Source organism: Crocodylus siamensis, chromosome 4, assembly GCF_052110815.1.
Source record: "Crocodylus siamensis isolate JL-2025a chromosome 4, ASM5211081v1, whole genome shotgun sequence".
NCBI classification, from domain to species: domain Eukaryota; kingdom Metazoa; phylum Chordata; order Crocodylia; family Crocodylidae; genus Crocodylus; species Crocodylus siamensis.
The window spans coordinates 240,058,103-240,082,923 of NC_143398.1; the positions used below are offsets into that span (position 1 = coordinate 240,058,103).

Sequence of the window (24,821 nt, forward strand, 5' to 3'; positions counted from 1 at the left end):
CAGGATGGGCAGGTCTCCAGCATCGCTGCTGCTGGCCCAGTGTGGCCCCTTGTCTGAGGCAGCCCCCCGTCTTCCCCACCACAACCTCCAAGCACCTCTGTCCTGATTTGCTGTTCGGCCATGCCAGCTCCTCTGAACCACTGGGGCTGAAGTCGAAGCCTAGTCTGGCGAGGCTGAGTTGTCTCTGCCACGGTGCTCTGCTGCCTGCAGCGCATCGAGTTACCCGGTTCCTTACAAGCCTCCCAGACAAACTCTGAACCCCGCCCCCCCCCCCCCCCCCCCCCCCCATACACTTTTTGATGCCTGGAAAGTTCCCTGAAATTTTGCAGTTGTTTGGACACGGTCTTCAAAAGCTATTGTGCTGCAGACGGAGGAATGCTGAGCTGAGGGTTGGGCCTTGCTGTGCAAGCCCGATCATTCAGACCAAAAGCAAGACAACAGCACATTTGTGAGATGGAGATCAGTTTGAGCCTGACCCATGTGATGTTCCTTGGAGGGGCAGTTGCATGGGGTGTGTGAAAACAAGTTGGGCTGCCAAGATAGGGCTGTTGTGAACTATAAAAACCTCAGCCCTGAATGGCTGGAGAGGTGTGAGGAAAAGCAGATACCCTCAAATGACAAGAATTAAAACTGAGGAGATTTCTCTCTTCTTGGATGGACCCTGTCGCCAGTAAGCTTTGAGTCCCTTAGAAGCCGATGACTGATGCAAGGTCTGGTCCCTTCCAAATGAGGTCTGATTTCAAGGAATTTTGCCTGGCCCCAAAGGTCCCTACCGGCTGTGGTTGTTTTACAATTGGGAAACAGCTTGTGAAGCAAATGATGCATGTGCCAAGTCTGCTTCATTCGGTGTTGAATGCACGGTGCAAGCAAATGGAGGGTCTTATCTGTCTGGGCTCTGGTGATTTTCAGCGTTACCTGTACAGATAGAAAAGGGGAAGGAAATAGTCAGGCATGTTATTTGGAAGCGTGATCCAACCTTTGCTGAAGTCAGTGGGTGTCTTTCCCGTTCAGGCTTGCCCAGACTAGGTGTTCAGGGTCTAGTATAGCCTAACTGAGGTGTGCTCTAGATGAGGTAGGTTGTCTTAAATATCACTTGAGTGGTATTTTTCTTCCCAACTTTTACTTAAATTACAGTGCAACCAGCCAGTGTGTCTTTGAACGATGCAGGCTAAAACATAAGTCTGCAAGCTTTTTGACTGCGTTAGGCTAATGCAATGGAGAAATGCACTATTTTTTACCTGGTGAGCAAAACCTCCTGCTTTGCCCGCCTGGTTTTGTTAGTGGGATGAAGGGGTTCAGTCATGCACTGGGAGACTTTTCATGGGGAACTCCTCTAGGTCTTGCTCTTATCTAACCTTGTAGGCCAGCAGAATAGTGCTTTCTGGCTGGTTCTGTATTCTGGTTAGCTTTTTGAATTGCATCCATCATCGTGGTGCTGCTTAGTATTTTGGATGATGATCATCAGCCCTCAGAAGTGCCTGAAACCTTTCAAAGAGCTGTTTTGAGTAGTTGCAGGGTAGGGGGGTTGATGAATTAACCATACAAGATGCCAGGCAACAGGTGTGCTGTAATAAGCCCACTGCTTTGCCATAAACGCGAGAGATCACTGTAACTTTTTTGTGGCAGCATTATTTCTCTTGGCCAAGGATTTTTTTTTATTTATTTTTTTTTAAATTTAAAAAGCAGCTTAGCTGAAGTTTCAACCTCTCTTGTTCTAGGAGAGCAGAAAGGAAAGCTTCTTGAGGCATGATAATTATTAAAGGTCAATGTCGGCTTTCATCTTGCTACTGTCTAGTTTGGGGACTTCTCCTATTCCACACACACTCGCTTTGCCAAATAGCTGTGGGGTCCGGTCCCCGAGGAGGGAGCGTGCAGTAGTTGGCACGCAGCTCTGGTGATGTGGGCAGGGCGCCGGAGTTATTTTTAGAAAGGAAATGTCTTTAGATTATCGCAGGGGAAGGGATCTTAAAAAGCCTGATTTGTTTACCCTCTCGCCCGGCTGACAGTGGGACTAGATTAGCCGGGCTCCAGCACAATGCTGCAGTGTTTTGATTTCCAATCCAGACTCAGGCACTTTTTCTTTTTTTTAGAAACACTAAAATCCCAAAGCAAGCATCCCTACAACACTTTTATTGGGCACTTAAGAAACTTGAGCCAACACTGCCTTTGCAAAGCAGCTCTGCTCTGTGCGGGGTTTTTCTGCCACTGCTTCCACCTCAGACTTCTGGAGGGCGATAAGTTTTATGGCCCTGTATCCAGCCGTTCCTCCATAGGTTGGGATCTTCATGATGGGCAGCGTTGGGGCTGCGTCTCATCCCATAGAGTGAGAGGGCATGAATCTGCTTGTCTCTGCGTTAGAGCTTCTCTGGTCCCTAAAAGTGTGGCTGACCCAGCGGGGCTGTTGTCAGCACCCGTACAATTCTGGGGCTTTCTCCCATTGTTGGTCTGTAGTTCCACTCCTTGCAGCCCTGGAGTCTCCAGGGGTGTGTTGAGGGGTCTTTTGCATAGAGCAATGTAGAGGGCGAAGAGTAGCAAGATGTCCTTGTTGGGCAAAGGCTACTCTCGTCAAGGCCCTGCCATTGAAAGGCCACCAGGCACTGTTCTAGTGAGACTGTCGTTGGGAAAGAGAAAGCTGTGGAATAAGCCTTTTCTTAACACCAGAAGATTGCTGATTTGCAAACATTGGTTCATGAAACAACCATCAAGGCACTAATGTCTCGCCTGGGCCCACCTGAGTCTCCCCCTGGATCAGGCTTATGGTTCCTGTTGGCTTGAATACCAGCAGTGTCCTGTTATAATGAAAATGGAGTGACTGTCTTCTGGTAAATATGTATTTAGCTCACCTGCTGTGGTAGAGAGGCAAGTGTGTCATAAATCAAAGCTTTAAAATAATAGAATCATAGAAAATTAGGGTTAGAAAGGACCTCAGGAGGTCACATCTAGTTCAACCCCCTGCTCAAAGCAGGACCAGCCCCAGTCATATTATCCCAACCAAGGCCTTGTCTAGCTGGGTCTTAAAACCTCCAAGGATGGAGACTCTACCACCTCTCTGGGTAACTTGTTCAAGCGTTTTATTATCCATCTAGTGAGAGAGTTTTTCCTAATATCTAACCTAAACCTCCCTTGCTGCAACTGGAGACCCTTGCTCCTTGTTCTGTCATTTGCCCCCACTGAGACCAGTCCAGCTCCAACCTCTTTGCAAGCTCCCTGCAGGGAGTTCAAGACTGCTGTTAAATCCCCTCTGTCTTCTCTAGACTGAAGTCTAGTTCCTCAGCCTCTCCTCGTAAGTCCTGTACCCAGTCCTGAACTATTTTGGTTGACCTCTGTTGGGCTCTCCTCAATTTGTCCATGTCCTTTCTGTAGTGAGAAGCCCAAAGCAGGACACAGGACTCCAGATGTGGCTTCAACAGTGCGGAATGGAGGGGAATAATTACTTCTGTCAATCTGTTGGCAGTGCTCCTACCAACACAGCCCAGATGCCATTAGTCTTCCTGGCAAGAAGGCCACACTGCTGGCTTCTCTTCATCTTATTGTCCACTGTCATCCCCAGGTCCTTTTCTGCACAGCTGCTGCCCAGCCAGTCAGTCCCCAGCCTGCACTGTTGCATGGGATTGCTCCATCCTAAGGCAGGACTTTGCACTTGTCCTTGTTGAACCTCATGAGATTTATGTATATCTTTTTTTCAGTCTAATCCTCCAGTTTGTTGAGGTCTCCCAGAACTGTAGCCCTGCCCTCCAACGTATTTACTAGTTCCCTCCCCACCGAGCTTGGTGTCATCTGCAAACTTGCTGAGGGTGCACTTCATCCCATGTTCCAGGTCATTGATGAAAATATTGAACAAACCGGGTCCCAGGACTGAGCCCTGGGGCGCTCCACTTGATACTGGCTGCCAGCTAGACATCGAGCCATTGATTACAGCTCAACGACCTAAGCTAGTTTTCTGTCCGCTTTACAGTCCATTCATCCAACCCATACTTCTTTAGCTTGTCTGTGAGAGTGCATCTCAAAAGCCTTGCTGAAGTCAACCTTGAACACGTCTGCTGCTCTCTCCTGGAAAGGGCCTGGGTGTTACAATGGGCATCCAGTCATCTCATTGAAGGCAAGCAGGTTGGTCAGGCATGACTTGCCCTCGGTAAATCCATGACTGACTGCTCCTAACCACCATGATGACGTGTCCTCCAAATGCTTAGAAATGGATTCCCTGAGTACCTGCTCCATGAATTTTTCCAGGGACTGAGGTGAGGCTGAGTGAGTCTATAGTTCACTGGATCCTCCTTCTTCCCTTTCTTAAAGATGGGCACTATACTTGCCCTTTTCCACTCGCGTGGGATCTGTCCCAGTAGTCATGAGTTTTTAAAGATGATGGCTAGCGGCTCTGCAGTCACATTGGCCAACTCCCTGAGCACCCTTGGGTGCATCGTGTCTGCCTCCTGGACTTGTACATGTCCCGCTTTTCTAAATAGTCCCTAACCTGTTCTTTTGCCACTGTTGGCTGCTCATCTCCTCCCCGAACGTGTGCTGCCTGGTGCAGTAGTCTGGGCATGGACCTTGCCTGTGAGGCCTGAGGTGAAGAAGGCATTGAGTGCTTCAGCCTTTTCGGCATCATCTGTCACTAGGCTGCCTCCCGTATTCAGTAAGGGACTCGCACTTTCCCTGACTTTCCTCTTGTTGCTTGTAGGAACCTTTCTTGTTACCCTTCATGCCCCTTGCTTGCTGCAAGTCCAGTTGCACTTTGTCCTTTCTGATTTCATCCCTGCATGCCTGAGCAATACTCTTTTATACTCCCCCGTAGTTGTTTGTCCAGGTTTCATTTTGTAACCTTCCTTTTTGTGGTTTAAAATCTGCTTACTATGAAGAAAGGGGGGCAGCTTCAGTCCACGTGCAGGCACGGAACAGCTGAAGTGCAGGAAGGATGTTCATCGCGTTGTCTTGCACTCTTCGACAGGTGCGAGGTAGAGCAGATTCAGGATGATGAGGCAGATGTGGGTAGGAAACCAATTTAAACAGCTGTATCTAGGAGATACCCAAGCTGAACACCTTGTGCTCTTGCTCTCTCCCTCTCTCTCCATTGTTAATTTGGAAGTTCCCAATAACTTTTGCTCAGCAAGTTATAGCTCCACGGCAGTTGACTTGGGGAAACAACCCAGAAGACAGTAAGCAAACTTGGCTCTTTTCTTACGCATCTTCAGATTTGGTTATAGCCTTCCTTCTCATGCATGCTGTGAACACTGAGTCCTTTGGGTCACTCTTTCTGGCAACCTTATACCCAGGGAAGGGCCTTCCGACTTCTTGTAACCGGGCTTATTCTCCAGGTCCTGTTGGTCATTTGGTAGCCAAGGTATGATATACTTTCTTCTCCCATTTGCTTGGGGCTAGACCCATGAAAAGTTGCATGCTCCAGAAACCTCACGCAACAAAAGCTTATTTTACTCGTACACAACAAGAAAATAAAAACAAACCAACTTCTCAACCTTCGGGTCTGTCTCCTTTGCTTTATTACCATGCAGCAGTAAGGACATGCAGCATGTAGAGGTTTGATAAGAGTTACAGTAGTTTCAGTAGCACCCATGGATCTCTTTAAAACGAGATGATCTTGATTTTATGTTACATCTTGGATCATCTTGAGTTATTTCATCATCTTCTTCCCAAGTTGCCCAGTCTTGTAGCTGTCCAGATGCATCCCAGATGAAGGATAGCCTTGTGTGGAAGGCATCAGATGGGGGTTTGGGAGAACTGCCCTCTGGTTTGGCTTTGGGGCAGACTTAGCCAAGTCATGGATTCACTGTGCTTTAATTCTTCATGTGTAAAAGGCAGGTGTGTTATGACTAGCTTCTGCCCTTGTCCTTGACCATTTGCATGATTTGAATAGTAAGCCAGTTTCTGCTCCGCTGTCCATATGAAATCTCAGTCTTGGGACTTAACTTCCTACTGGAAGAGAAACAAAGATGAGGTTCTCGAACAAACACTGGTGGCAAGGGCAGTCTCCTTTTCCACTGACGACTGCGTGCAATGCCTTTTTGTTGGCACGGGATCTGCTAATGATGTCTTGGCAACTCCCTGTTTTTCCCATGTCTTTTTCTCTGCTCTTAACACGGTAAAAGAGGAGTGGGGAGCTGGTGCTGCGAGGTCTTTCTCAATGCCTTGGTGGTTCATGGACTACCGTTTGGATACCAGCATCTAGGGAATTCAAGAGAGGAAGTGCTTTTGTCTTTGACTTGTAGCTGCCTTTTCCAGGCAAAAGGGCTTTCCAAATGGGCTTTAGTTTTATGAATGTAATCTCTTTTTAAGATGATTATGGGAAGTCTGAGGCTTTTTAAATATCTGGTTTCCTTCCTTGCAGAAGTGGAGTCACTCTAGCTCTCGTTCCCTAGCACGGTTCCAGCTCAGTCAGAGTGGCACCAGACAAGGCTAAGATCATGCAAATAACTTCTTGCTGCAGTTTCTTTCCTGTATAAATACTAGGCTGAATGGTACCTTGGAGACCGAGCTGTAGGCTTCTGTACTTGGTATACTGGTGCAGACTTCTGGGGTGACTGAATTACGCAGGTTAAAGCCTACCTTATTTCCATCTAGGATCATGTGTACCAGCGCTATTCCACACTGCTTTAGGTGGCATCTATGTTTGGGGGGGCTGCATCGGTGGCTAAAAAGCCTCATCTGTTCTAGGGAAACCTTATCCTGCAGTCGCATCTGGTTCAGCTCCCCTAATGTCACGAGACTGAAACTATGAGGAACCCATGCATAGGCATGCTTGTGGCTGCTGTCCATACTTCAAGTGCAGAGTCACCTAATACTTACCCAGGGTAAGATTAATGGGTTTAAAAAATTAGGGGTAGCCAGTGATCTGTCTATGGCAGTGCTCCCAACATTAACAGATGGGAATGAGCATGTGTTTACAGGAGTGGGAAGTCTCTCAAACTTTTCCCAGTGTAGACAGTAGTATGGAGGGGGGAACCCATCAGTTTGGTGAACTCTAAACATCAAGGCTGTGTCTACAAGTGGCACTTCCAAGCTTGCTGTGCCAGTACAGAACAATTAACTTTGGAGAAGCTATGCCAGTAGAGCTGCCCTTTGTTACTGGTATAGTAAAGTCCTTCCCACCCGAAACAAGGCAGGCTACATTGGTAAAGGCCCAGCGTTGCCAGTGTAACTGGATCTTTAGTACGTTGTCCTACTGGCACGGCTACCTTAGCGGGATCAGTCCTTTCATACCACTGTCAGACATAACTTTGCTGGCAGGAATCTCTTGTGCAGCCCCAGCCTGATTTAAGCATACTTCTAGCTTATATGGATTTACATTTGCAATTTCCCATTAAGAAAGTGAGGGCTGAGCTGTATGAAATATGGAAAATGTGTATCCAATCTGTGAGTTTAGGGAAGCTGAAGCGGATTCAGGGTAAAGTGCTGTCAAAAGCAGAGGATAAATTGGAAAAAGCGTAATCCTGCTGTTGCAGCAATTTTAGGCATTGCATATTTTTAGAGAAGTGTTGTTTCTCTTTCTTTCCTCTCTTCTTTAACTTGTTGCTCTTAAAATGAGATTTCTACTCTTTAGTTTGGGGGAATGGAGGGAAATCTTGACTTAAAAATAGGAGTCTGAAACGATCCGACTATCACTGATTTACTGTAAACTTCGGGGCAGTTCCAGGAGGTTTATTGTGTTCGGATGAGGGTTTGATACGTAAGAGGAGAAGCCTTGTTCTATTGCAAAATATTAAAAAGCTGCGATTCCTGACGTCCTCTCTAGTAAAGGACACTTTCTGCTCCAGGTAGAGCACTTGGTGTTTGTGTTGCCTCCTGTGCTTCCCTTTGTGTTTGCACAACTCCTTGAGAGAGGTTATGTGAAGATAAAGACAATACTGATGTTTTCTCCCACTGTTGAGAACATTTGGGTCGTTTGCATCCCAAAATGCTTCCCAGGCTCCATGTAGTACAGACACTGCTGGTAGCCAGGGTACATGGCCTAGCAGCTAATGGCCCCTCTTCTTTTTCCCCTGGGAACAGGCAGAGGTCTGCACAGTACTTGCCTTCCCAGCCATGTTGTGTTGTCTCAGCTGGGATTTGAACTTGTGGCTTAAGGGGGTTTGGCTCCCAAGGCCCATACCTAGGCCCCTACCCTACTCTCTTCACCTCTCCTTCCCCTTGCCTGAGGGATGTGCCTATGAAAAGGCTGATATTATAGCAGAGCATTCACAGCGTGGAAACTTCTTTGAGGGGAGTTGGTTTTATTGTGGAAAGTTAAGGGTCAGAGGCCTTTGTTCGACATGGCTTGAGCTAATCTTTAATTCAAAGTTTACCAGCAACTATATCCTGTGAAAAGGGGGAGGAGGGGGAAGGATGTGTGTGGATCTCTCCTGCCGAGCTAATTAAATGCAACCGCCGTACTGTCTTGTGGCCAAGGAGTCTCAAGACGCAAATGTTGCCCTGAATCAGCAGTTCAGGGTTTGACAGTTGAGTAAAATTAAAAATTTACCAGCTAGAGGTACATGCAGGGGTGGGCACCTGAGGTCCGGGAGCAGCACCTTCGTTGTCCTGGCTGCTGCATGAGTAGCAGCATGAAACTGCGATGGGCTTTTCGGTCCCCTTGCAGCCTGGGGGCCCTGAAACAGCCCTCTGGGGACACCCCGACTAGCACCAGTTTGTCTGCACATGAAGGGTTTGCCTCGGCTATGCATGAAAGAATAAGGTCAGGCGTGAACTTCAGCAGAACAGCTATTTCGAAAATTGCTCCCTGTGTAGACAAGCCCTGGGGAAGGGAGCACTGCATCTGTTTTATATGCACAAGGTTTCCTTCCTAGTCACGAGGACTAGACATACAGCTTATGTGCCTTAAGCTTTCACTTAAAGCTGATCCATTCCTGCAGAATTTCAGTTTCCGAGGTAAGACTTGTGCTTCCCACAGGTGAGAAGGGGTTTCTTTCGAGCGCCGCAAAACGTTCTTATCATCTGGGACATCCAGTTCAGCATTGTCTACTGATATCTCGGGTTTCCACAACAGCATTTTCAGTTTTTACGTATAGGTATTTGGATTAATTTGAGCCACATACAGATGGGTTTGCTGTGGGCAGCGCAGCGTTGTGTGCATAGGCTGACGTGTCCTGATTAGGTGTCGGTGCCCGAGTCGGTGTTAGATTGCGCTCTGTAGCTTTTTTGAAATCGGCTTTCATTGTCAACTCAGTTTTGACCCTAAACTTTTCAAACCAGGTCAGTCTGACGTGTGTGGTTTTCTGCTAGGTTAGTCTTGCTGGAAAATGTACCATAGGTACGATACTAAGACAAACAAAACTGGGAACTTTTTGGCAAAAACCTGTTTCCTACCTCTTTTGTGTCATCCTATCAACACTTGGTTTAGAAAGGTCAGATTTAGTCTCGTCCGTCTTCCAGAAAGCAGACTGAGAGACTCTAAATGGCAGGTTACATCTGGTCCTGTGTTTGATTTTTTCAAAACTGTGAAGGCTGCAGACACACACAGAGTCTACACCATGGGGTTTCTGGCTTGTGAAGACAAGAGCGCATCCAAGAGCAAGAGTTTTTTTTGTTTTTTTTTAGCCTCAAATCTTAAGCTCTAAAAATTCCCCAAGTCGCTGGTTCTTTGCGATGCTGCCTGCTCCGCCTGTAGGATTTGCGTCCTGCAGAGCTAGAAGGGATGCCTGGGGCCGAGGCTCAGCCAGAGCATCTGCTCAGCCAAACCTCCCGGCTCTGCAGGGGTGGGATTTCAGGGGATGCTGCCGTATGCTTCCTTGCCTCGGAGGATCAACTTGCTTACCTGTGATACGGCCTTCCCAAGAGGATTTATCGCTTGCTAGCCAGTGTTGACACTGAGGACGAGAGGGAGGCATGGTGACTGCTGCTTGCTAACCTGACTGCAAGTCCTATAAGATGGAGCAGGGGTTTATTAGCTAATAGTAGATGCTGGGATCCACTCTTTGTTGCTGCCTTTGTCTTCAGTAGCAATTTATACCCCTTTCTCCTCGATTCTGTATGCAAAATCCTTGTCCTTTTGGAAGCTTTGTGCTTGCTTAACCTTTTAGATTGACTTTCAACCTGGAGCAGACAAATAGATATGGTCAAGCAGAGCAGAGAGATTTTTTCCCCTTTTAAAATACTCTTAAGTGTTAAGTTTTACAGTCGGTTAAGCAACAGTTCCAAGAATACTTGATTGAAAATGAAATAGCTTAAAATAATGGACCATTGCAACAAAAGGCGCTGTTTTCAGTTATGTCACAATTGAGCTGGCAGTCGAAGAAGCAGACGCTTAGGCTCTGAAGCCTGGTTTCCCTTCCCGGCTTGGGGAACAGTGTGGCCAGCTAATACTCCTTCAGACGAGCCTACCCATGGATTTTTGCCAGAAGGGTTGTGGGTAAGCATTCACTCCTGATCTTAATCCAAATAAGATAAGAGTAGAGGGAGGAAAAAGAGCATTAGTCCACATCTCCATCATTTAAAGAGCTTTTCAGTCGTGGTTCTAAAATGAGAGGAAACGATTGAAAAAATCCCTTTTCTCCTCTGATGCAGTTAACAAGAAAGAAAAACAACACGTGTTGCTTCTCAAAAGCCAGGAAATTAGAACAATTGCCATACGAGTCGAGGGGGGATTTCCAGACAAAGTACCACCAGCATCGGCCTGCTCACTGCTGCCTTGCTGCCATTGCTTCTCTGGTGGTGACTGTTTGTAAAACCCCAGGAGAAAGTGGTGGCCTTCAAAACAGGAAAATCTCCCTTCTTTTAGGTGTGAAAAAGGCTGCTTTGCATTACACCCTAGTGACTTGTCTCTTAGCGCTTTGAATCGGCGAGGCAGGCCACCAGGCAGTTGGGGGCAGGCTTATAGCCTCGTTTAACGATGAAACTGGGGATGTGTGGAGGTTTAAGGTTATGGGGAAGGTCTGCCCGTCATTTTTGTTTGGATCTAGGTTGAAATATCGACTAGAATTCCTTCTTTCAGCCTCTTATTGAAGTGGCTGATGGCCTGTTTAAAACAACTTTAGAGCTTAAATCAAAACTGGGCCCATTGCCCAGGTACAAATCCATCACTGTCTAAACTCAGGGTGGGGGAGCAGAGGATAATCTTTAGAGGAAGAAGGTCACAGATGTACTGCACTGAATAGAAAAGCTTGACCTGGGGCTTTCCAGACCGAAGGGGGACTGAAGGTAACTGCCTTGGGTAGGTGCCCTGAACTGGCCGTCTTGAAGCATGGGGGAGGACAGCTTCTAGCAGCTTTGCCACTAAGTGCTTAGCTTTGGGGCTCTTCCCTGGGGGTTTTGCATATTTGTTATAGTCCGTTCTCAGGCTTTTATTTTATTATTATTACTATTATTATTTTTTTGTTAACATCTGAGATCTCTGGGTTAGCGGTGGAGCTTTTAAGCCTTCAGTGTCAGTGGGCTCACAGCGGGGAGGGGCACATCAAATCCGCAGCTGCACAGCTGGCACCGGGTTTCACTTACTACTGCCTTGCAAAATGGTGCTGAAAACCCATCTCTTGCCCTTCCCTGTGACACTGATTTGTAGCATCTTAATCGTCCATTTAAAAATGAAATGAGAAAGGTTCAGGGCACAGTTAGTGCAAACTCTTAGCACGGCATGACACCCGCCTGGCACTGCCATCTCTCTGTAGTGGGTGGGAGGGGAGGTCAGTCTCGAGCACTGAGCAGGCCCTGGGCCGTTTCCCTAATAGCGGTGGTTTTTGATACACAGGTAGAACTTGAAATAATACCCCAAAGAGCATGTAAATGGCCACGGGTTCTGGTTACGGCTGCCTGGGACTGGATTTGAACTGTGCACAGGGAATGCCAGGGCTCTGCTCCGTCTTAGGGGAAAAATAGGCAGGGGCCCATCCAGCCCAAGTCCCGGTGCTGTGAGGTGGGGTTGGAAATCCTCCCTCTGATGGGGGGAGGAAAGGCAGGTGAGTTACTAGATTAAATCTGGAGCCTGCCTGCGGCAGCTTGTAAATTAGCCAAAAAAGGAGGAACTAGAATAACCATCTGGGAGGAGGGGGTGGGGGGGAACACAGTCTGTGCTGGGAAAGACATGCTTCAGTTCTCTGCGTTAGCCTTTTTGCATTTCATCTGCCATCAGATTTGTAGTGCTTTGATTAAAGAAGCCGCTTGAAGGGAACAGACTGCAGAGGGGCCTGTTTGCTCAGTCGGAAGGCCGTTCGATTTGCTTCCCCGATGCTTTTGGTCTGGGTGAACTTGTGCCTCTGGGTTTGCTCCAGTTGTTTGCTGTGCCCTCGCCCTTGCCTCTTCCCTTTGGCTGACCCTGACCCGCTTCCCTGCTGCTGGTGCAGAAAGTGCAGGGTAGAGTTTTAGAAAGAGGGGAAAAAAGCACCCCAAGCTGCTGGATTTTTATCCTGGCTTTTAAAAGAAGTGGTGCTGTATCACAGACCATGAGAATTGGAAGGGACCTCAGGAGGTTGCATCTAATCCATCCCCCTGTTCAAAGCAGGACCGTCCCCAACTAGATCATCCCAGCCAAGGCTTTGTCTAGCCAGGTCTTAAAAACCAAGGGTGGAGCTATCACCACCTCTCTGGGGAACCTGTTCCAGTGCTTCACCACCCTCCTAATGAGAGAGTTTTTCCTAATATCCAACCTAAACCTCCCATCCTGCAACTGGAGCCCATTGCTCCTTTTTCTGCCACTACTGGGAATAGTCCAGATCCAGCCTCTTTGCACCCTGCTGCAGGGAGTTGAAGGCTGCTATTAAATCTCCTGTCCGGAGGTTGTCTGGTGGGGCTGCCTCCTGCCATTAATTGTGGCTGTGGGAGGCTGACCGCCACCCTCTCTTCTGTTAGCCGGTGGCCGTCTGGTGTTACACTGCCGTGAGCATCAGTGTGGGGAGGTTTGCGTGGCACGAGGGCATGCCCTGCCTAGTCCTGGTTTATCCATTCAACACGTGAGCAGGAAGCATAGTTAAGCTAGCAGGATGCTTTGTGCGTGCAAATGCAGGTACTCGGGTTCCAGTCGGGCACTGGTGTGCTTGGAGCACGTGTGCTGGTGATTTATCGTGCTGATGCGTGCCACCCTGCTCCACCCCCTGAACCACCTGGTTTCACCTGGTGTCATGCCCAAGCTATTTGGCACCACACAAAGGGGGCTATGCTTCCCTTGGTTTTAGGGGGACACTTTTAGCCAAGCCACATTTTAAACCTTACGTGCATAAGAAGTGAATGCTGCTTCCTAGGCTTGCACGCTGTTAGTGAGCGTGCAAAACCAAGCTGTAATCTGGTGCATCCTAGTTTGACCCCTGGAAATGGTGCGAGCATCTTGCTAACAAAACTAGTTGTTTGTAGTCCAGGGTCCTACTGACATTTGGATGGGCTCTGCGGTAAGATCCCGCTACGGAGGCCATGGAGTGCCAAAAGCTAGAGATCAAATGGAGATCCAAGTTGTTTTCTGTACTTGTTTCTATAGCGGGTGCTTTTTTTCTAGTGGCTGATGGCCCACAAGGATTATCTCCCTACTTCTGGGGACAGACAGTGTCTGTAGTAGCTAAGTGAATATGCTGAGTACTGATCAGCCCTTATTTTAAGCCCAAATGTACTGGGTTTGTCATTGGAGCAGCTTCCGAGGGGACTTTTTAAAGCATAACTAAGGCTTTTATCCTGACCTACCTAATGCTGTCCCTTAAAATAGAACTACTCCATTTGGACCTAGTTTATTACAGTTTCCCAGCCTTCCCATGAATAACCTATTTAGTGACATGCTTTTGATTTTGCTCCATGCCTCAGTGTAACCTATAATACTGTCCTTTTTCATTTCTTGCAGAATGAACTGCTGAATTGGGAATTATCTGAGACCCAGTAAGACAGCACTGCTGCCCTGCTCTCTGCTTTATCTATTTACAAGTTATTTAAATTGGACTTTTAATATCCTGCCAGCTGCTCTTCAGACACACATGGTGCATTGTTGGCATTCTCAGAATTGCATCTTTGAAACCCAGGCCCTCAGTAACCTTCATCGAACAAAGAGGCAACCTACAGGATTCATTTGTAGAGGGATTTTTCAAACCTGCTGCCCTCTAGCTTCATTCTCACTGGTGGTGTATTTGTAAGAGACCATGGAGCCCACTATGGAGTACTGCTTAGCACAGGTGCTGCAGAAGGACGTTGGCAAGAGACTTCAGGTTGGCCAAGAGTTGATAGATTATTTCTCGGATAAACAGAAGTCTGCTGATCTTGAACACGATCAGACTATGCTGGATAAAATGGTCGACGGACTTGCCACCTCTTGGGTGAATTCCAGCAATTATAAGGTAAGATTTTACTTGTGGAGATGCTACTGGAGTCGGATGTTTCTTCAGCCGGTTGGCGACAGTGCCTTATTTGTACTAATTCTGCTGTCAGTGAAAGGCATATAGTAAACTTTCATTCAGTCTAATTTGTTACCTCTCAGTCCAATAGCCAGACTGAACACACCTTTTTAATCCCATTTCTCAGTCAGTATGCTGAATCGGTGATCCTGGTACTAAAATGTCATTACAAACCGCAGTCGCGTGATTAAAACTGAATTCTAAGTGGTAGTTAAGCTTGTCAAATTAAGTGACTAGGTTACATTTTGTGATGCAGTATCTGGATTCTCTGTACAGTTTGTTCACCTGTTGGATGGCGCCATGACCACTAATTCTTTTGGTTAAAGGATTAGCGAGTGTCTGCCATACCAATTCACAATATAATCTGCTTAATATGTAGTGAATTGCCACTATTCTTTTACGCTTGCGGTGCAAAACAGCTGGTGAGTGTTTAAGTTAATTGGTAAAGGCAGCGTAATTATTTTATTATTAAAAAAAAATCAGCGACTCAGTTCTATTTAATAGCTGGAGAACAAGTGCAGTGGCTGACTGATCTTAAAGCAACCTTCTCACTGACAACATAGTATTGTTAGTCACCTCTGGTCAAGGGCAGTGTGTAATGATGTGTTTCTAAAGAATCCAAGACCTATTACCATTGCAATGTGTATTAGCTTCCTTGTTGGGGCTCTTAGGAGAGGGCAAGGCTAGAGGTCTTTTAGCTCGTGGTTGAGTTGCATCAGTTAGGCAGGCTGGGAAGCGTAACCACTTCTGTTGCAGACAAGTAGAGGATTTTGTTCTCTTCTTGTGAGTCCTGAGATTTTTCTAGGAGACTAAAATGGTTTTTAGAGATACAGACCTTTGAATAAGTTATCCCTGACTTCTGCCTAGGGGAATTCTGGAGGATTTGGAGTACCGGTTGCAGGTGATCACAGTTCAGTGGTGACGTCTCTATTTCACATGGCCTGGTCAATACTGCTCCAGACCATATGTACTTGGCCAACCTGCTGGATTTTTTTTTTTAAATGCTGTTTGTAGTTCCTCTTCAATTCTGGTTTGGGTGCTTGATCTGTCTGTGAGCAATCACAGCAGGAAGCAGAACTTCCTGTCACCTTTGATGGTACAGGAGCTACCCAAAGATCAGTCCTGGACACATTGGTGTCCAATCCTGAACACATGGTACATCAAAACACATTGGTCAGCCAGCCATACATGGGGAAGATTTTATGCATAACATGCATTTTTCTGGCTAACTGGTTCCTTGAGCATCGTGCTACCTTAGCATTGCAGAGTTTGGAGGTGCACAAGTACCGTAAATGTGCAATTGCCATAACATTTGCTATGTGCAGAGAATTTAGTGACCCACATTATTTTAGTTGCATAGCATGTGTTAAATTGAGTATGAAGGGAGAACTGCAGAGGTTTGTTTTTTCTCTTTTTTGCAATATGCTGTGTCTCTCTTTGCACTCTCCCAAAGTTGGGAGAATACTTTGGTAGGGAAAAGGGAGGGAGTTAAAAAAAAACAAACAAACCAACACTTTTCCCTGTAAATGAGCTTGTTGCATGTTCATATAGTCTCGTTTTGTACAACTTCACAGAATGCAGAGAGATTTGCATATTAATGTGAAGTGAGAGATTGGGCAATTTCAACACTTGCTGTCACCCATTGTTATGCAAACTAAGGGTGAGCATTCATGGCATCTCCTTATGACACACATCAGCTATAGAATATATTTATGCTGGTTGAACAAAGGCCCTGCACACAGGGTCTCTGGCACCGTGGCATGCAAGGAGCTGGTCCGTCCTTCAAACAAAGGAATGAAAGCCAGACAGTTGGACAGCTCTCCTGATGCTGCGGTGGGATAGGGTTCACATTGTACTAGGAGAGCACGACAGGCAGGTGAACCTTGTACCGTGGTAGGCCTGTCTTCTCTTATGGTGGCTACTGGCTCTTACTACTTGGCTGCTTGGAGGAAGAGCAGACATGTGGGCTGCTTTGTTCGGTTCTGCCTGAGCGACGCTAGGTGTAAGTGAGCGTAGTGGGGGCTGCTCGTTCTGATCCAACCCTTGCAGTCCCGTGAGACTCCTAAGATGAGTCTGTACAGCTGCTATGCAGGGATACCTGTACCAGCTTTGACTAATCAGACCAGTTTCTAATTAGCCAGGGCATAATGCCACTCCAGCACAGGTAGACTGCTTCTAGTGCCCAGGCTGGCCAGGGTGCCTCTGCGCAGCCATGCCTGTGTATCCACTACCCAAGAGCCGCAGCCCTAAGATCACTGCCTTAGAGCTAAACTGGAAGGGTTTGGGCCTCATTTGAAAGAGCCATGGTTTAAAGCATCAGCCTTGCTACTTGGCCCATCCCCTCTGATCTGGAAGCGTCTAAGAGACCACATTCAGACTCTACAAGCAGATTTGCTGTTCCCTAACACTTAATTAACAAGAAAGCTAGCCACATTAGCACGGAAGGAGCATTTGGTTTGCCTGGGGCTGTGGTCTGCTTGTGATAATGTTTTTCAGCTAAGCCTGTCAGCACTCCTGTCCTCCCAGCATCTGTGTTCAGAGAACAAGGGTTTATACACTACCGAGCCCAAAATTGAAGCATACTATTGCTGGTGAGCGCAGCTCTTTCCCTCTCGCTGGGATGCATGAACGTCAGCTCAGCTTCAAGCTTTTGTTTTAAGAGAGACCATGCCTTTTTCAGACCAACAATATCTCAGAAGCCCTTGGAGCAGGTGTGCACACACCACTACTTTGTCTCTTGGAGGGATGTGGCAAAAACAAGTGGGCGCTCGGGAGGCAAGGAGAATAAGTGCCTGGCGAAGGACAGGGGTGGAGTGCTGCCTTCAAAGGTCAGAAGAGCGTCATGCGTGAGCGAGCGAGAGCAAAACAGTCTCCAGTGGCATTTAATCAGCAGCCTGCTCCCTGCCTGTTTGCTTGCAGGCTGCTGCAGCCTCCCAGCTTTCACTGGGAGCACTTGCCATGCCCAAGTGCAGGAGACCTCCTGAGACGGTTGCAACAGCCTTAAAGCGAATTGAATGTCAGGCGCCTTCCCTTCTCTACCATCTTGCCTGCACGACCATCAGTGTGGCTGCAGCTGTGACTACCCAGGCTCGAGGTAATAATTGATGAACGTGCCCGAGGATAGAGAGTGAATAGTTAGCAACTTGCCTTGTAAAAGAGAAGCAACAGGCCTCTAAAGTACAGCGCAGAAAGGCTGGTATATGGGAGCATCGGGTTTTGGTGTCACTGAAAATGTCCAACTTTCGCTTGCAGGACCTCTGTGGTTCTTTGTAGCTCAGTTTTCCAGGGGCCATCGAGTGGGATGCTCCGGCTTCTGCATGCTGTGTGCACTGACGGGTCTGCACATCCATCCTGGACTGCAGAAGCTTTTGCAGGGAACTAGCCCAAACGCCAGGTCTTCTGGAGAGGGCCCGAGTTGTCTGCTGCTACAGACCGAGTCAAAGACACTCCAGCCAGTAGCCATCACATAAGCAGCAGATTCCTCTCGGCCCAAGTATCCACTCAGCAGCCAGAGGAAGAATAGGGATTTCATTTTTACCTTGATGTGAAGCCAAGCCAGGTCCCAGCTAATCTGTTCCAGCTCCCTGCACTGGCACAGGCAAACAGTACCCCCCCTCCCCAAGCTGCCCCTTTATCTTCCTTGGTAATGAAGAATCACCTCCAGCTGGTCCCACCTCACTTCTCACCTGTAATCTCTGCAGCCAGGGAGATGCAGGTGACCCATATTCAGGGAGAGCCTTTAACCCTCTCCATCAGCTGCTCCTCAGGGTCTCTAGCAATTATTCCTTCTTTGTAGACTGAAGGAGACCACCAGGCAGGGAGGTCATTGTTTCTGCACTTCAGCAATGGTTGTCTCAGCTTTTGCTCCTTCCCTGCAGCTTTCTTCTTGCTCCAACCCCTTTAATATTCTATATTTCTTAGTGGAAGCTTTTGTTTCCCCTTCTTGGAAGTGGTCGCTGGCAGCCTATCCTTCCTCCTGGTGGTCTTTGGGCTGCGGTGGGGAGGGTCCTGGGTAGAAATAGGGTTGGTCCAGCTGAGTTTTCAAATCCTCAACCATTTATAAATGTAGTTGAGTGACATTTATCCAGAGCGTCCAGTTATCTGTGGGCAGGACTTGCTGCTGACCTGCCTGGTGCAGTGGGAGCAGTGGTAGCTAAATAGAGAGGGTTATTTTAATGACTGGGGGTGAGGATTGAAATAATCCACCAACCGAGATGGGGGGGAAAAAAGGCAAATTGTTTAGCATAGTTGCTTTGGAGGCTGGTGTTGCAGTATGTTCATTTAATAGGTCCTTTGTCAACCAAATGGCTTAATTTGTATGAGGTTTTGGTTTCCATTAGTTCAAATCAGATGGGACTTAATGTTTCCTTGTATAATATGAGGGCCTGGACTGAGCCTCACTCCGTCCTGGTCCACGTTATACGTGCAATAACGTTGGCTCCCCACACACGGATCCTGGAGTCGAGGAGGGACGTGAATGAGTTACTATAGCCTGGTAGCTTGGTGAGCAACCTGCTCTGTGGGTAATTTGTAGAGGCAAGAGGTTGACCTTGTTTTAGGTGATTGTGGGGGAAGTTAGGAGATGCTGACTTGTGGGCTTTCTGCCTCTGCAGCATCTTGCTGTAGCTGTAGAGGGGGACAAGGCCATATAGTTGGTTGCAGATCCTGTGACCACGCTCAGCATGGTGGTGTGCACCTCGTGTCCCAGCATTGTGATCTGCTACTGGGGTTTGTGGCAGAGAAAATCATTGAGGAAGGAAGGGGACTTACGGCCCTCTCTCTGAGCTCCAGAAAGTAACAGCGAGATGTCAGTGGGGCACATTACTGGTGAATCTAGTAGTCTTCCTAGGATCGGGAGGTTTGTAAGCCTGGGGTTTGGTAACAGGGGATGAGAAGTATAGGTCTGGAAGGGCCCTCAGGAAGTCATCTAGTTCAGTCCCTGCTCAAGGTAGGATCATCCCCGACTAATGTTTATCTAACTTGCGCTTTCATGCACCATCACCTGTTTTGGTATAAGGACGAGGGGCCTTTTTTCCTCCTTCCCTAGGGTACAACTTTGAAATGGAGCCTGCAGCAACTCAAGTCATTTGGGGTGTCCAGCTGCAGATCTGTGGCCTTTATAAAATGAGATGGGGAATCTCTTACCCATTTCCTACTGCTGCAGATGGTGTTATTTGGCATCTTCATAGGGAATGTCATTGGCTGAATTAAGGATTGAATTATGATGGAGAGATGATAGTATTTTCTCTTCTCGAGTCTGTTAGGTCATCATTAAAGCGCATTTTCCTGCTTGCTATGGGAGAATTATGTATTGCTGTTGCTTGTGGATAAACAGAGCACAAAACTCTCTACGGTTCTTGGGGCCAAACCATTTGCAAGCACTACTTTTGCAAAACCTATGGAGATGGATATCAGCTACTGCATTTCCTTATCTCTACTCTGTAAACTGAGCATCCCTCTTCTGCAGAAAATGGATTTTTCTTCCTATGGAGAATCTCTCTCCCTTCCTCCCTCCCTCTCCCTTTCCCTGGAGTGGCAGTAGCCCCCCTAGTTAAGTTGGCATGATGGCTTCCATTTAAACCTCATGTTTTCAGTTGCTTGTATCTTTTAAAAAAAATGCCTCTTGAGCTTAATTCTTCCAAGTTCGGTCTTTGCTCAAAGGTTTTGTGGTGTTTTTGTTTTTTAGGTTTAGCCAAAAAAAAGTGGTTCCTCCATTTCGAAATATGGAGGCGGGGGGAGGGGATGCCATCATGCTGTTTATTTCAGAAATATTCTTTCAACTTCTCATTTTATCAGATGAAATGCATGCTAGATCCAGCTAATCTGGCACCTGTGCTGGATGCAGCACCTGCAGCATTGCATGCAGCTTGGGTGTCAAACTGGCTCAGCCTCGTGCAGCACTTCTGGAACGGCAAAACTGGGTGCTGTGTGCAACATATAGCGCCTGCCCCAGCCGAACGGTGCTGCATGCGGTGCCCCCACTCCCTGGCTGGTCCGAGACTGTGCCACGTGGCAGCTGGTTCGGTACCTGCACTGCACATGGCACCTGCTGGTGCCGTGTACTGTGTGGCTCTGACTGCCTGGAGTGGGACCTATGTGTGGCATGCCCCCACCTGGGTCAGGGTGTGGGTGGGGAGGGAAGTGCCATATGCAGCACAGATCCCAGAGTGTTTGCAATGGGCACCGCGTGTGGCTCGTGTCCCAGGCCCTGCCTGCAAGGCTGGGCCTTGTGTGAGTTGACTGAGACTGAAAGCCAGCACTAGGGGCCGGATGATGAGGCTCCCCATTCTGGGTCTTTGACATCCCTGCCCTAGAGTATTCCCATGAAAGTATCTGCTGCCAGGTGGCCTGCACAGAGTCCTCCTTGCACCCAAGCAGAACCCACTTGGTTTGAGTGGAGCAGAGCAGCTTGCAAGACTGTGGTTTTCTGCATTAAAAAATTCAGCTAAGGAGCACCATGATCCACCTGTGTAGGCGGATATGGCCACACTACACCAAGCTGGGGTCTGTGCTGGCCATCAGCTCCTAGTATACTTGCAGCCATACTGGCGAAGTTGTGCTGGGAGCAGAGCTACTCTTCCCGCACAGTAGGGCAGGCTGTCCCAGCACAAGTGTGGTTTGGCTAGTGCAAGTGCTGTGACTATGGGTGCCTGCTGGCACAGGCAAGTCACTCCCAGACTGCACTTCTGCACCAGCAGAGCTGTGGTGTGGAGCCACATCAAGCTGTGCAGTGAAGGTTTGTGTGTCTAAAGCCACAAACCTTTGTTCTGCAGTGTACCTAAGGTTCATCCATCACCGTCCCCCACGTAACTACCTACTCATCTCTACTGTATCATAGAAAATGAGGGTTGGGAGGGACCTCAGGAGGTCACATATAGTCCAGCCCCCTGCTCAAAGCAGGACCTTCCCCGACTAGGTCATCCCAACCAAGGTTTCGTCTAGCTGGGTCTTAAAACCCCCCAAGGATGGCGATGCCACCACTTCTCTGGGTAGTCTTTTCCTGTGTCTTCCTAAACCTCCTTGTGAGACGGTTCTTCCTAATATCTAACTTAAACTCCCCTTGCTGCAATTTGAGACCATTGCTCCTTCCCATCTTTTGCGTGGCATTGCATTGCATCTGTCTGTGTGCACCAAGGTCTATGCAAGTCCCTTCTCTGGGGTGCAGGGAAGCGGGTCACGCAGTGCTTTCCAGTTCATAGCACAGGACACTGGGGAGCTTGGCCCAGATGTGTGGTCTCCTATACTAACAGCTAAGTCGGCATGGTCGTTAAGGGTGTCACTGCGCAGGCTTTGACTGCCTGATGAAAGCGTGTCAGAGTTGGGTGGAGGAAACTTGGAGAAATGAAGGAAAGGCACAAAATGGACCTCATGGTTGTCCCCAAAAAAGCCTCTGGGGAGATTCTGCTCTGGACTTGTGTACAAACAGGATTGAGGCCCATTACAGCCTAATTAAAACTGTTTGTCAATGGAAGGTTTTTTCTAACTAATAAAGATTCGTAACTTCAAGGCTTCAGAGGAAGTTGGAGTAAAGGTTGCCAGTGGTGTCTCCAAAGCAGGTTACAAATTTGCAACAAAACTGAAGTGTCATCTCCAAACTCGTGCAGACATCAGAGGTAACTTAGGAAGAAGACATGGTCCTCCCTCTGATTTTCTTGCGCGTCAGCTGAAACTAGATAGCTTATTTAAGCAGCTCTTGGTTTCACGTTGTTCCTTTTCTTAGTCTGATTGCTGATCAAACATCCTTACCTGCTTTTAAATGACTTAGTAGTTGCACTCAAGTTTCTCCGTCAGCTTTAACAAAGTCCAAAGCGTGTGGCATTGGATAGAGGTGAGAAGCAGTGCTGACAGATATGGAAGCCCTGCTGTTAATGTTTGTGCCAGTTGGTTTCTTGATTCTCAGTTGATTTTGCTAGTTGCAGGATATCGCATTTTTAAAAATAAAAAAAATCACAGCAAAATCTTTGGGTGAACTTTGTCTTTTCCACGACAAGAGTTCAGTGTGTTGGAGGGAGCAGTCTTCCACTCTCAAATGTGACAAGAGCCTGCTTCATTGGACAGAAGAAAAATAAATGTACATCTACATTACTTGTAACATATGGTTTTCATTGTGCGTACGTGAATAACATTCTCTTTGTCTTTTGTTTGCGGGGTTGAACAGATGGAGCCGGCTTAGTTTTAATGTGATGTGTCCATTAGAAGAACTTAAGCGGCTGAATGATGTCTTGCTGTCAACATATATTCATGGTTTGTACTGCGCTTTTGTGCTTGGTTGAAATTCAGCAGAGGAAACCGTAAGGAAATGGTTTTGCTGCAGGCTATGGTTATGTGACCATTTTGGTTAGGGCACTTTCCTCAAACTATCTTCTGCCCGTGGGGAGAAGAGATTCTGTCATGTGGGAACAGGGGTGGTGGCTGGCTTATAAGTAGCTGCATTCAGCGGTGCTGAACAAAGGCACGTAACTTTATTGAACTGTTTTAATCTTGATAGCCTCCGAACCGTGGATCCATAGCCAGCTCTGGCCCGGATGGATCTTATGCTCTGTCCTGAAGACCAAGAGATGAAGGATTTAGACCAGTGATTCTCAACCTGGTTAACTGGAGGCGCCCATCGAGACATGCCAGCGCTTAGTTTTCAGTTGTATTTTTTTTTTCCTCCTGGAAAATAATAGAGCAATTCTCCTGTAGCAGAGAGCCTGGAAAGGCACCAGGGCATACTGTTTTTAACACTGTGCTTTCCTATTTAAAATTTCTGGCTTTAGCTTATAAATTGTGTTTCTCTACCTAGCAGAACTAGCATTATGTGGCACCCCACAGCACCCTTGAAAAGCTCTTGGGGCACCCCAGGGTGCCACAGGATCCTGGTGGAGAATCACTGACTTTAGCAGTGAAGAAGATGCGTCTTGGAGCCCGGCCCTTGACAGCACCCAGAGTCTTGCCTACAGATGTTGAGATCCGAACTGGATTTATGGCTGAGAGTCCCTGAGCTAATAATGCCCATTTTCACATGATGGTCTCTCTCCTTGCGTGCAACAGGCAAGAGACAGAGCGTGTAAGGTTGTGTAGATGGATCAATTCTGCAAACTGCAGTTAGGGAGATGGCTCCGTCGTGGGTGCTAGCTGCTGTAGTGAGCTTTCCTTACCTGCATTTGCAAAGCTAACTCCAGTGGTGTGGGCCTCTGGGGTTCTCCTCCATTGGTTTTTAAGCAGTGTCTGGAGGAAAACAATTTCCCCAAAACTTTTGTGCCCCAGTTGGTCTAGTCATTTTTCCTCCCACCCATTTCCGCGGGTTCCTGTAGCTCAGCCTGCCTGTTTTTAAGACTGATGACTGGTGCAGGGTAACTTGATCCAGTGCTAGTGAAGCTGTTATCTATTGGTATCAACAGTATGGGGAGTGCCATGGAGGGTGTGATAATGTAGTGGAGCTGTAGCAGCTGGACTAGGTCAGATTTAATGTTGGCTTCAGCCCTTCATATTCAGGACAAAAAAATAGAGGCGACTCCTGATCCAAGCCATAAAACAGATCTTTCCTAAGGAGTCTACTTAACTCACTTCAGATGACAACTAACATAATTTGCAGCAAGTGTTTTCTTTTGGTGATAGCCTCGGGAGGGGGACAAGGTAGAACACTAATTTTAACGCATGTTCTGGATGTGCTGGTTGTAGAAAGTGGAAAAACAAGTTGTGATTTTTGAATAGGCTGGCTGATGGGATCATGCAGTCACTTTCCAGACGCATGCTTTAGAAGACCATGGATTCCCAGGCGGCTGGAAAATCAATAAGGTAAAAAGTACTTTCAGACTGGCAGGGCAGATATTGCACCCTTTCTGGTTGTACAGGTTTCATAGATTTCATAGACATTAGGGCTGGAAGGGACCTCGGGAGATCATCAAGTCCAGCCCCCTGCCCCAGGGGCAGGAAGTCAGCTGTGGTCATAGGATCCCAGCAAGATAAGCATCCAATTTGCTTTTGAAGGTGTTCAATGTAGGTGCTTGAACCACCTCCGCTGGCAGGCTGTTCCAGACCTTGGGGGCTCGGACAGTAAAGAAATTCTTCCTTATGTCCAGCCTGAAATGGTCTAGCAGGAGTTTGTGACCGTTCGACCTCGTCATCCCATGGGGCGCTCTGATGAACAGACGTTCCCCCAGATACTGGGGGTCACCCCTGATAAACTTAGAGGTGGCCATCAGATCACCCCTGAGCCTGCACTTTTCCAAGCTAAAGAGCCCCATGGCTCTCAGCCTGTCATCGTAAGGTCTGTTTTCCTGACCTCTGATCATGCGCGTGGCTCTTCTCTGCACCCTCTCAAGCTTCTCCACATCCTTTTTGAATTGTGGAGCCCAAAACTGGACGCAGTACTCCAGCTGCGGCCTCACCAAGGCCGAGTACAGGGGGAGAATGACATCCCAGGGTGTGCTTGAGAAGCATCTATGGACGCAAGCCAGTGTTTTGGTCATTTTACTAGCCACAGCATTGCATTGCAGGCTCATGTTCATCTTGTGGTCAACGATGCCCCCA

General features: G+C 47.6%; 1 protein-coding gene across 5 annotated transcripts in view; it reads left to right on the forward strand.

Moving 5' to 3' along the window:
- Positions 1-14,054: 14,054 nt before the first annotated feature.
- CLASP1 (cytoplasmic linker associated protein 1) overlaps positions 14,055-24,821 on the forward strand; it is a 229,863-nt gene continuing 219,096 nt past the window's right edge. For 4 of the 5 annotated variants that reach the window (XM_090046026.1, XM_090046022.1, XM_090046023.1 and 1 more), the window contains exon 1: positions 14,055-14,249. In XM_090046026.1, the coding sequence (XP_089902152.1) occupies positions 14,055-14,249 (195 nt within the window). The remainder of the gene's footprint in view (positions 14,250-24,821) is intronic. The other variant, XM_090046025.1, reaches the window with a different exon arrangement.